General features: G+C 44.8%; 1 protein-coding gene across 15 annotated transcripts in view; it reads left to right on the top strand.

Moving 5' to 3' along the window:
- Positions 1–13,046, top strand: part of Trim2 (tripartite motif-containing 2) — a 151,643-nt gene that overhangs the window by 80,930 nt on the left and 57,667 nt on the right. For 2 of the 15 annotated variants that reach the window (XM_087627124.1, XM_087627120.1), the window contains exon 1: positions 7,135–7,539. Coding sequence is in view for 2 of the 5 variants with exons in the window: in NM_001108552.3 (NP_001102022.1) it covers positions 7,378–7,380 (3 nt within the window). In the remaining 3 variants the exon portion in view is untranslated. 15 annotated transcript variants of the gene reach the window in all.

Genomic DNA, 13,046 nt, shown 5'->3' with positions numbered 1-13,046 from the left:
CAACCCTGCACTAACAATCGAGGACTTGCACTAAGTCGAATTTGATCTTTAAAACGAGAAGTTTGATAGCCTCTGACATGCATGTTAATGTTGCCATGAATAAACCTCCTGTACACCTTTCCAAACGCACACGTGTGTGCCTGTGCACGTGGGAGCCATCGACAACCTCAGCTGCCCTTAAGATGTTTTTTTGGGTTTTTATTTATTTTTTTGTTGTTGTTTTTGTTGTTTTGGTTTGGTTTGGTTTTTGTTTTGAGATAGATTCTTGTTGCCCTGAAACTCAGCCAAGGACTAGGCTGGATGACTGCGAGAGTCGGGCTCTCCTGACTTCTTTAGCAGTGGGATAACAAATACAAGCTGTTGTGACTGGTGTTTTGTCTTTTTAAACATGTTTTTGGGGGACAAAGGTCAGGTCCTCATGCTTGCAAGTAAAATCCTTTACCTACAGAGCTATGGCCTGGCCCAGCGTGGATATAACCAGGAACCCAGAGTTAGCACTAAGTATTAGGAGATCCCATTCCAAGTGTGGGAAGAAGACATTCAAGTTTGAATTATACACAGCCAACAATGGCAGAACCAAAGAGCACTTTGCCTGTTTGCTTTTGAACTAGTCACCTTGATGCACAGAACTCACAACCCCACTTTCCACCAATCATCTGCCTCCTCCTTCTTCTTCTTCGTTGTCGTCGTGGTCTTCCTCCTCTTCTTCCTCATCCTCATCCTCCTCCTCTTCTTCCTCCTCCTCCTCCTCATCTTCCTCTTCCTCCAATTTATGGTCTTTTTAACATATAAATATTCTGTCTCCATGTACACCTGCATACCAGAAAAGGGCATCAGACCCCTTTGTAGATGGTTGTCCCCTTTATAGATGGTTGTGAGCCACCATGTGGTTGCTGGGAGTTGAATTCAGTACCTCTCTGGAAGAGCTGCCAGTGCTCTTAACTGCTGAGCCATCTCTCCTGCCCAATCATCTGTCTTCTTAGTTGTGTTACAAACTCACACGGCAGCAAGTGCTTAGCGCAAACAAGGCGAACACAGCGCTTCTCACTGAATTTAAGCTCTAGAATCATAAGGGAAGGGTGTGTGGGAACCCAGGTGACACTCAGACAACCCTGCGTCAGCCTTCGCTTCATGTTATGCCTTTACCTGACACAGATGCTACAGGTTGAGTTATGTCCCCTCCCTTCAAAATGCACTGAGGCCCTAACCCTTGATACATCATTTGGAAATGGAATCTTTACTTGCATAATCAATTTACCATGAGGCCATTACTCAGAGTAGGCCCTAATCCAATGTGACTGGTTTCTCCATGGAGAAAGGAGGCATGGGGAAAATGCCATGTGAAGACAGAGACATACAGAAAGGTTGTTAAGTTAGAGCATGTAACATGACTGGAGTGTTGCTTCTGTAAGCCACGGGACACGAATGGGGACCAGAGGAAAGATGCTCCCTTGATGACTCCTGTGACTTCTCAGCACATCGGTTTTGGATATCTGGCCTTTGGAACTATGAATGAAAAGATTTCTTTTAAGTCTGTGAGGCGTTAGCACTGCAGTATCAGAGACTGACAATTACAAGTAAAAATAGTATAAGGGGAAATACACACGATCTAAATGAACCTGTGTCCTAGCTTCCACAAATTACAGTCCAGGACCCAGACGATACACAGTCAACCCTCAGTTTAGGGAGAGGGAAAGATCCCTAAAGACTCAGGTAGGAAAACACACTTTTCAGTCGAGAAAATAAGACGATGAAATTCACAAATTATGGAGGAGCAGACTATCGAGCTCACACTGGGTGACGACAGTGGGCAGCTCAGGAGCACCCACTGAAGAAAGCACCCTCAGTTCCAGCATTCTGGACCAACAGAAATGCCTTTCTGCATAGGATTATGGGACTCAAGCTTTTGTTGTCTGCTCGACATGAGTCACCATGGGTAAGGTATTATGAACTCAAAGGTCACTGACAGAAATACAGGGTTTGGAGGAAGAAAAACAATGATTTTGTTGCACTCTGAGCTGGACAGACTCCGCCAAAACATGTCTTCAGGTGGGGTGCTCTAGTCGGGTCCTGGCCAGAAAGAGCTGTTCTTATCTTTGCATCCAATCCACTATGAGTCTATGACTATGAGTCTGAGGCATGGAACCCTGCCCCCAGGGGTGATTTCTAGAAGATCTCCTTCTATCATTTATTTTTCTGAGCCTAACACACCAACTGGCACAGTCATTTGTGAACTGGACACATATTTAGTGGTAATATCAACTCTAGGTGTGGTGGTTTGAACATACTTTGCCCATGGGAAGTGGCACTATTAGGAGGTGCGACCTTGTGAGGTATAGCCTTGTTAGAGGAAGTGTGTCAGTGTGGGCTTTGAGGCTCCTAAGTTCAACTCCACCTAGGGAGGAAAGAGAGATTCAGTCTGTCCCCGGTTTCCTTTGGGTGAACATAGAGAACTCTCAGCTCCTCCAATGCCGTGCCTGCCTGGACACTGCTGCACTTCCTGCCTTGATAATGAGGGACTCAACCTCTGAACCTGTAAGCCAGCCCCAGTCAAATATTGTCCTTTAGAAGAGTTGCCTTGGTCATGGTGTCTCTTCCCAGCAATAGAAATATTAAGACACCAGGTCAGTTCTAATATCAACTCTAGGTTTGAATCAATTTGTCTTTCATAAGAGTTGGGCAATAATTCTCACAGGAGTTCTTTGAAAGCCAAAGACAAGAAAAATGAAGTAATGATTGCCCCTGATAGTTGCTCAGTTCTCTGGTTTCTTGTTGCCCATGTTTCACTGGTTATATTTATTATGTCGCTGACACATATACCTCTCTAATCAGCTGGCTCTGTTCTTCTCTGCAATTGCCTGTTTACTCTCTCTGCCCTTGTTATCCACTAGGGGCACTACGGTACAGCTCTCCTCTACTTTGTAGCAGCTCCTCCTATAGCCAAGCACGTGACTTCCTAAACCTCAGACTCTACTAAGCCAATAGTAACACCCACACTGCTCTAGGTCCCCACATCTGACTCTAGGAAAGAAGAAACATACCAACAGCCACTACCACCACCCGAACCTGTTGCCTGGGAGTGTCAAGAGAAAGACGCCATGACCTGCTAACACATCCTCCAGCAATCCAATCCTCAGCTTCCAAACAGCTGTGCTCAATGCTAGGACTTGCTCTAAAAACAAAGGTGCATGTTCCTATGGCAACCTTAGAAATACTCATGAGGTTTCAGCTGAGCTCCCAACACCCCCACAGTAGTAAAACCATAGTGACAAGGATACTTGGGATAAGGCTAACCTATGTAATGCTATATCTACAGAAAGGGTGTTCCTGTCCACGTAAAAGATTGGGAATAAACTATGAGCCTTGTGTTAGTCAGTCTGTAGTGACTGACAAGTAACTGAGAGAAACAGTTTCAAGTGTGGGAAGGTTTGTTTTGGAGGTTTCAAACCAAACTTGGTTGTCCCCAATGCTGTGGGTGAGACAAGGCAACATGTAAAATGAATGAAATATTCTGGCTAGCTAGCCCGTATAAGAGACACACGATCCAGGTATTTTATTCATAAGCTATAAACCTCCCTCATGGAGCCTTCCTCTTCTCTCCATCCTTTCTCCTCTTTTGTCTCTACCTGCGACCCTCAGGCAGGTAACTGAAAACCTGCCTACCTCTATCTACAGCCTGATCACAGGCTTTAACGTTTTATTGACCAATTAACTTGGGGAACAAGGTTACATAGCATCATTTGGTGTACATGAGGATCTCCTCATTGGGGGCAACCAGATCTTGGGGTCCAGTAATTAGCATTTGAATACATAGCAGCACCAGAGCAACCCCAACAGCAACATGGTAAAGAGGATAGTGGAACAGGCTGGCCAGAAAGCAGGAGCACAGGACAGAAGGACAAGATCATCAAAGACATAACCAGAACCCTCAATAAGGCCATCAAATGATGAAGCTGTTAATCCTTCAATAAAGTTAAAGTGCTCACAATTCTAAGATTTATTTATGTATATAACCGCACTGTCCTTGACACACCAGAAGAGGGCATCAGATCCAATTACAGATGGTTGTGAGCCACCATGTGGTTGCTGGGAATTGAACTGATGACCTTTGGAAAAGCAGCCAGTGCTCTTAACTGCTGAGCCATCTCTCCAGCCCAAGTGCTCATAATTCAATCACTTCCCCAAAGCCCTGCGACATTGGGAACCAAGCTTTTAACACATGACTGCTTGGGGGACACCTTACATCTGAATGACTCCCATTTGTCCTGCTCTCACTCTAGGCTCCAGCAATGATCCAAGACTCCCAGTGCCTTGAGCCAGCTGTCCTCCCGTCCTTTGTTGTGTTCAGTGTGTGTATGAATTCACATCCCTCCTGTGGGTGCCCAGTGTATCCCATTCCTCTTCTGTCAGGCACTTACTCCTTTACTCCATGTCTGCCTGGATGCTAAAATCCATCTTCTGTATTTGATTGTGACATAAGTGCTCAGAGCCTGTTAAACTCTTCTCTGTGTCCTCAGTACCTACTCAGTGCCTAAGACACTAAGTAGTGAGTGTTCATTGAAATGGAGGATTGAATGTGTGCACCTTCTTTAACTATAAAGCCCAGCAGTAAGACCAAGGACCACTCCCTACCTGCAGCCTCAGTTCTTACTGTTTTCCACCATAGCAAGTCAGATACCTTTGTAATGTCCTGTCTTAGCAAGACATCGTAAACTGGTGTACGGGGGACCTAGTTATGGTTTTAAGTATTGGTCCTAAATGCATTGTAAACTTCAGAGGCAGAACGTACATCTATGTAAAACCCTGTATATAAATTTATTATTTATTTTTATTAATAGCCACCCCAAGTCAGAAATAGCCCTGGTTCTCACCAATTGATAAGAAAGGATAATTATAGCTGGGGGTTGCCTTTAATTCTAGCAGAGGCAGGCAGATCTCTGAGTTTGGGGCCAGCCTGATCTACAGTGTGAGTTCCAGGACAGCCAGGGCTAAACAGAGAAACCCTGTCTCAAAAAAATAAAATAAAATAAAGGAATGGATAATTACAATATTCTACCTCTATACAATGAGATATTGTTAATAAAGGTATGTAATGCTGATATATGTACTGTGTATGAACTTTGAAAATGTGCATTTTATATGATTCCGTTGTCATGAGTCTAGACCAGAGAAATCTATTTGTGTGTGGGGAAGGTCCCCTCCTTACAAGTCTACACAGCCAGAAAGTAGATTAGAAACTGTTTAGGATTATAGGGGATGGAAAGGTAGGTGGTGACAGCCGAAAACTGCAGGGTTTCATTTGGATTTGAGGGATCGAGAATCTTACGCCATTGAGTGTGGTCATCGTTGACCACATCTGTGAATATGCTAGCAGGCTTTGAAATGTGTGTTTTGTTATTGTCAGGAGAGGTAGCACTTTGGCTATTTTGAGAAATTTTTTTCCTCTGCAGCATAAGTTAACCTGGAACTCAATATGAAGACCAAGGTTGGCTTTAAATTCATGACAATCCTCCTGCCTTAGCCCTCTGAGTGGTAGGATTCCAGATGAGACTTACCATGCCTGGCTGAAAAACACATGTGTAGTATATGAATTATAGTTCAAGGGGGCTGGAGAGATGGCTCAGTGGTTAAGAGCACTGACTGCTCTTCCAGAGGTCCTGAGTTCACTTCTCAGCAACCATTGGTGGCTCACAACCATCTGTAATGAGATCTGACGCCCTCTTCTGGTGTGCATGAAGACAGCTAGTGTACACATAAAATAAATACACCTTTAAAAAAATGAATTATAGTTCAATAAAGCTATAAAAAAGAAAAAAGTCAGCTGGATGTATATAACATGGCATGCCTTTAGTCCCAGCACTCAGGAGGCAGAGGCAGGTGGGTCTCTCTGAGTTTAAGGGCAGCCCAGTCTATAGAGTGAGACCCTGTCTTTAAAACAAACAAACAAACAAACAAACAAACAAACCCACCAGTTCCAGAAAAGTCTTCAGTGTTAATCCTGGTTTCTGAGAGCTTATCGGTCCTAAAATAGCACACCCAAAATTGCATGTCCCTACATTTTCAAGACCAGTTGACATCACTGGACTGTCAACTGGCCATCCCACTACTAACCAAGGTATCCTTCACTGATGATCTCGGGAATCACAGCTTCTTTAAGGCCTCAGTGCAGTGCTTAACTATGAGGAAAGAATAAGAGTCATTGAGATGAGAGCCATATGCAATTTCATGTATTTGAATAAAGAATTGTCAGTTGTCACTTTGAAACTGACAAAGATCAGCACCAAATAGTATTGCCTGCCTCCACAGTGAGAGGGAAGTTGGTGAATTCCATTCTAACATGTATGGCTTTGATTCTGAAATACTGGTTACAATATAAAGAACTAAACAGTTTGATAGGCACTTGTTGGCCATTTTGTACTCTAAATATTTGAAGGAAATTCAATGACTTGGTAGGAAATCAAGTTATGGGCAAAGGCAAAGTTTATCACGTTTCTCAATCCTTAACTGAAACCAGAAACAGAACAGAGTCTGTTTCCCGCTGAATCAGAGTACGTACCATCAACTTTTTTTTCTTCCCTAAATGATTAGAACTGTAAAAATCAGAGAAATGTCCTTTGTATTGTTTGACTTGGTGGAACTGTGTGACACAGACCTTTTCTTGGGAGATACATTGGGTGGGGAGGGTAGAAAAGGCTATGGAGTGGATCTGATCTTGCATTTCAAACAATCTGTATTGTTTCAAGCTACTTGCTACATCCAAAGAAACAGATTTTAGTTCAATTAACCGTTGCGAATCCATGCCGTCACACCCACTCAAAACACGCCTCTAAATGTGAACTTTCCATCCATTCTCAAATCTGTTCTTCCTGCCTCTGCACTGGCTTAGTTGACCAGCAAAACTTCTTTCCGATTTGCAGCACGTTCGGGTGGGTACCAGTTTTGTCTGCACCGCCAGCGATGCTTGCTCCTTATGCCTCCTGGGGTTAATCCTGCAGTCGGGATTTAGGGATGGAGCCTGGCGGCCTTGCACGAGAGCATGCGAACAGCTGACTGCTGACTCAGAGGGGAAAGCCAGCCACCCGCGAATCTCTTTGCAGCTCGCTGCTGCATCCCTATCCCACAATCCCTTGCTGCAGTGTGGCTTGCTGCAGTCTTTTCAACAGACGCTGAGAAAAAGATGTCCTGTAAGATAAAGATTGATTGGTCTGAATACGGAAGGGGGTCTCCTACTTGTTAATGACCCAGAAACATTCCTGCCGACTTTCCTGAGCCTTCTCTCATTTCCTCCATTTTTCTCTTCCTCTGTCCTGGTCATGAGCCGGCACATCACTACTTAGAGCAGAAGATATGCTGGGCTTCTGATGATGGCTGCATTGCATGGTAGGGAATTTTAACCAGTCTCTTTGCATGGTGCTTCCAAACTTGAGACGGTAGCAGAAATGGGCATTGTTCTTTTGGATGGCCGCGGAGCTGCAGCGTTAGCCTCGAGGGGGTGTCTTTCTTTACCTCGCTGACCAGTCCGTTTGTCGGGAGAAATGGGTAGGTCCTCTGTGTTTGCCTTTATATCTGGTGGATAACTGCTCCTGCTGCTTTCGCTTCCTTTTCTTGGTGATGCTGCATGTTCTTTGACTACAAAATAGGGGAAGACCCACTCTTTGCCTAAACAAAAGCATCAAATTAACAAGTGAAGGGAGGAAGCTGTTGTGAACCGATTAGGTTTTTATCCATTTTAGTCGTTATTTTAGTGTTGTCTTGACTTATTTCAAGAAGAATTTCTTTTCCTGTATATTGATAGTGAGATAAAGAATTAAATTTGCAGGGTTCCTTCCTGGCTACTCCTAGGTAGAGGGTGTGCGATTCTACCCTTCCCCCATCCGGCTCCCTGCCTTGGTTTGAGCTCCCTGCCTCCCAGTTACCATTGGAAACCCATTCATTCATAATGCATGACTCGACCCCCTGGATTCTAGATGCCATTGAGAGCTGCAAACACACATGCATCAAATATTTCTTTCTGACAATTTTTCCTGCCATGGAAGTACAATAAAATTTGGGTGGAGCTCAATGGAAAAACTAGAGAGAGAGAGAGAGAGAGAGAGAGAGAGAGAGAGAGAGAGAGATCCTTGGGTTGGCCCTTGATTCTGCTTCCTCGAATCACAGGCAATTTTTGTGTCAGAGTTCTCTCTCTCCTCTCTCTCTCTCTCTCTCTCTCTCTCTCTCTCTCTCTCTCTCTCTCTCTCTCTCTCTCTCTCTGCAAGAATGCCCCACCCTGTCATTAATTCTCGTTGTACAGCAATAGGAAAGCCAGTAGGAAGGCCATTTATTTCCAACTAAAAACTGAATGTTGAATAAATGAACTCTGGAGCCAAAAGAAAATATTTCCATCTGAAGAGAAGATTGGTCCCGTATCACAACCTCCAAGAGCTAGGCTCAAAACGAGGCATTTAAAAGGCTATCAGCTCTTCAGCGTATGGTACAGCAGTTTTATTCTCCATGAGCAAATTGCTAGAGGATTTTAAACAGTGTAATAAAGAGGGCTATTTGTTTGCTCGGCTCCCTAAGTTGGATTCTGCTTTGCGTAGTATGAATTGATTTTCAGAGTACTTCCCTGATTTTTAGGCAAGTGCTTTATTGGCCATGTTCTGACCCAGTGTAGTGTTAAATAATGCCGGCCAGTGGAGGGCCAGCCGGCAAGCACACAAGAAGTTTCCTGTGTGGTGTGGCCTGGGGAAGCTCCTCTGGTGCCTAGCCCTCCAGCTGGGCTTCCTGGCCCTCAAGAGTTCTTCTAAAAGGACAAGCGATTTGCATTGCAAAGATTGCAAAACAATGTAAAAAATTGGAGACTAATGAATGTCTGATATGTAACCCACATAGTTTTTAAAAAGATTTCTACCCCGTGAATGTTACAATTCTAAGATAATGTTTTAATGATTAGGATAACAAAAGATTAATGGGCGCTATGAGTTATGAAACAAAGTAAAAACACGTACTCATTGTCTCCAAAATGAAAATGCCCATCACTGGGATAGCCTTTGTCCATCATTGGGCTAGCCTTTGACACTGATTCTCCTAATTCAACATTCTTATCTGCCTGCTTTACATAGAAACCCTAAATATGAAGACATTTCTTAAAGTTACAAAGCTTAAATTTTAAGAGCCCCCTCACCTCTTCTCATTATTTCTCTGATGGAGACTAATGATCAAGCTAAATGTTCTCATGTACTAAAGTGTATAAAAGAAAGAAATATTTTAGGTGTAAAAAAATGCTGGGTTGGGGATTTAGCTCAGTGGTAGAGCACTTGCCTAGCAAGCGCAAGGCCCTGGGTTCGGTCCCCAGCTCCGAAAAAAAGAAAAAAAAATGCTGCAATTATCTTTGTGTGTGTTTTCCGAGAAGGGGGTGTGGAGGGAGGGAGGGAGGGAAGGAGGGAGGAAGGGAGGAAAGGAGGAAGGAAGGGAGAGAAGGGAAAGAAAATGAATGTGTGGAGGCCTCAGCCCTGTTGAAGATCCATGTGCTTGCCAGACAAGTGCTGCTTGGAGCAACTCCCCCAACCCAATCATAGTTTATTCCTACAAAATTTTGAGTGTGTCACTTCTAAACTGTTGCAGAGTGATAACCTGAGCACATCTACCATGGCCTTTAAGAAAAGAAAATCCTCTGCTGCCACTGTCCCTTACTACAGGAGGGCTGCAAGTCAGAGCCCAGGCTTCACCAAGAGTGGCTAGCAAGGGTTTCTGGGTATTTCTGTTCTGCAGGTTGTCTGAATTCAGGGGATCAGGTTTCTGCCTGAAACTTGGAGCCTGAGATTAGAACAGAGAGTGGGGTGGGGAGCCAAGTATTCAAATCGCCTCACTTAAAGGAGCCACATGTTGCTGCTTTTTGTATGTCAATCTTTCTAGACACTTCTCTACCTTGTTCTTTCTTTCTTTCTTTCTTTCTTTCTTTCTTTCTTTCTTTCTTTCTTTCTTTCTTTCTTTCTTCCTTCCTTCCTTCCTTCCTTCCTTTCTTTCTTTCTCTCTCTCTCTCTTCCTTCCTTCCTTCCTTCCTTCCTTCCTTCCTTCCTTCCTTCCTTCCGTCCTTCCTTTCTTTAAAATAAACTTACTATTGAAGAAGCACTTACGCTCACTAACCGCCGGAAGAACATGCTTCCCATGCACCAGAGGCAAGGGCACAGAGGGTGTCTGTCACACAGGTTTGTGTCCTTGGGAGTTCTGAGGTGAAATACTTTTCTCCCTTTTTGTCATCCTCTTGAAGCTCCCAGAAGGGATCCTTACCCCTTAGCAACATGGCTGCTCCCTACCTTTCTGTGGTTGCAGAACTCTTAGCTGCTTTGTGTAGCCCCCAGAGGGAGCCTGGGGGAGCCATGGCACAGTGATGGATGAGGGCAGAGAGACCCCACTCATCTTGATTGTCCCAGGGCACTGCAAGGTGAATGTCTATTAGCTCAGCCACTTAACACTCCTCGCACAGACTCTTTGGAATCTCGAAAGCCCAGAGCAAAGCTTAAGAGAGTGGGGGCTTGAGTCCTGCTTAGAAATCAACTTCCTGTAGAGAACCCAGCACATCAAGGGAGCTGTCACACATCTATCTAGGCAATACAGGCAGAGCTTTGGGTAGCTTGGGCACACCTTCTCCTGGAGACTGAGATTAAAGGAGAAGCTTTCATCCATCACACACACACACACACACACAGAGAGAGAGAGAGAGAGAGAGAGAGAGAGAGAGAGAGAGAGAGAGGCTCACAGAGGCACCCATAAAAGAAAAGATCTTGGATTCTAATTTACAAAGCGACTCCCAGGAGATCAGACTTGATTTAACTAAAAGTGGGTCACCCTGTTTTCATCCCGCTGAAGACTGCCCTCTTTCTTCAGGCGGAATCACCAGTCACAGTGCAAATTCAACTACAGAAAGATGACATTAGGCTCATAACTTAATCCAAAACATCAGCTGGGGGAGATACAGCGTGCATGCACGTGTGTACATGTGTGCCTGTGTATGGAGGCCAAAGTTCAGTGTCTTATTTGATTCCTCTCTACCTTATTTTTGAGCCTGGGTCACAAACTTGGCAACACTGGTCTATCAGTGAGCCAGGGCTCTGCTTGTCTCTGCCCACCAGAGCCCTGCTTGACTTTGTCTGGGGATTGGAACTTGGGTCCTTACCAAGCATGGTAAATACTTTACTGACTGAACCATCTCTCCCAGCCACTAAAACATCTATTCTTTACATTGTGCTTCACCCATGCCTTGGTCACTTATCCTGGCGTAGCACATAAGGATTTATTAGTCTGCTACTTCCTTTCTGTAAATGTATCGAAAAGTTTTGATCTATTAGAAAGCCGGGGGTTTTGTTTGTTTGTTTTGTTTTGGCCTGTCTTCATCATTAGCTAAAGAACTTGAAAAAAGAAATGTAAGCATAGTAGTAAATAAACTCACCAGAGAGGCCCAAGGCTAATACTGACCCAGGAGTGCCACGAAGCTGACCTGTAGGGACAGAGGGAAAGCCAGGCATGATAATGCACACCTGTAGCGTCTGTTCTCAGGAGGCTGAGTCAGGAAGGCAATGAGTTCGAGGCCAACCTGGGCTTCATAGTGAAACCCTGTCTAAAAACAAAAGAAATAGATTCTTGTGCCTCTGGGATAGTCTGTACCACATCTTACAAATCATACACTTCGATTTTACTTTTCAGCTTTCTTCTCAGGACCTGTAAGGCTTGCTTGCAGCCTTCTGGCTTTTCTCTTCGCCCTTCCTACTTTTCCTCATGTTGGTGTCAGCAACAAAGCCGGCTACTCTCCCCTGAATGGTATAATTTGGAGTGAGAAGTGTGGTCTGGATCTTGGAATTGCAGATGCAGCCTTCTCTACCCATTTCAGCTCCTATCGGGTTTCCCCCCATTCGGTGGTAATTCCCATCACCCTGGAAGAGACTTGAGCAAGTGAGCCAGGGAAAACACGAGAGTTGGTGCAAGGGAAGAAAGGCTGGGGCAGGATTTTTCTGTGTAAGGCCTGTGTTTCCTGTTCGCCGAGTTGCTTCTCCCACAACATGCAATGTTTAGCTGGCGAAGCCGCCCGTCATGAGGGCCGTCTGTGCCAACTCTTACGCTGTTTACTGCCGTGCATGTGTGTTCTCAGCAGCTTTCTGGTTCTCCCTCGGAATTGGCGAACATGTTAAAATATGTTGCTAATACTTACCCTCTGGATGCTAACGTGTGCTGCTAAGGTTTAGACTGTCACACCCGGAAGCAGGCAACGCTGATGGCAAAGACAACATTCCCAACAAACATGCTTTGTCACAGTGTCTCTTTCCCCGCGTCATGCTTTTGTCCCTCCCTGCTCCCCGCAGTATACTCTGTTTATTCAGAAATTAGTGACAATGAAGTGCCAGGCACATACAGTTCTAGCTACTGGGATGACTGCAGTGTGCACACATACATCCTCGTCACCACAAACCTTACACAGCGAGATGAGGTGGCAATACAGGGATGGGAAGACAATACAAGATATGTTGAATAAATTGCATATTGTATCAAAGGGGTTTTAGTCAGTTCTTTACTGTAACAAAATGACCGTAGACTAGGTGGCTTTCAACAATTGTTTCTTCCGGTTCTGGGGGTTGGAAGTCCAAAATCAGGATACCAAGACAGTGGGGTTCTGCTGAGAGCTGCCCTCCAGCTTTGCAGACAGATGGCCTTCCCTCTTATTGTATCCTCACATGGAGAGAGAGAGCCGGGGAGAGAGAGCAGCATGCTTCACTCACTGCCAGCAAGCACAGTGGGAAGCATGCCATCACTGGGATCAGCTGAGAACAGGCACGGAACTGGCTGCTTTTAACCAGAGTGTTGGGACCGACCAGTTCCTGGTCTTTTTTATTAGAAAAGCAATTTGTACTTGGATTCTTGACTGGACTCCTTTCCCATCTGGGTCTCTGAAGTGTTGAGACCCTTCCTACCCACAGAAGCAGCAGAGATCTGTGCAGGATAATGGGGGTGGAGAAATACCACTGCTCTCCTGTTTAGGGCTTGTCATTCGGGCTGTGTCCTCATGACCTAAGGCT

Source organism: Rattus norvegicus, chromosome 2 (genome assembly GCF_021556685.1).
Source record: "Rattus norvegicus strain SHRSP/BbbUtx chromosome 2, alternate assembly SHRSP_T2T, whole genome shotgun sequence".
Taxonomy (NCBI): Eukaryota; Metazoa; Chordata; class Mammalia; order Rodentia; family Muridae; genus Rattus; species Rattus norvegicus.
This window is presented reverse-complemented; position numbering and strand designations above follow the sequence as displayed.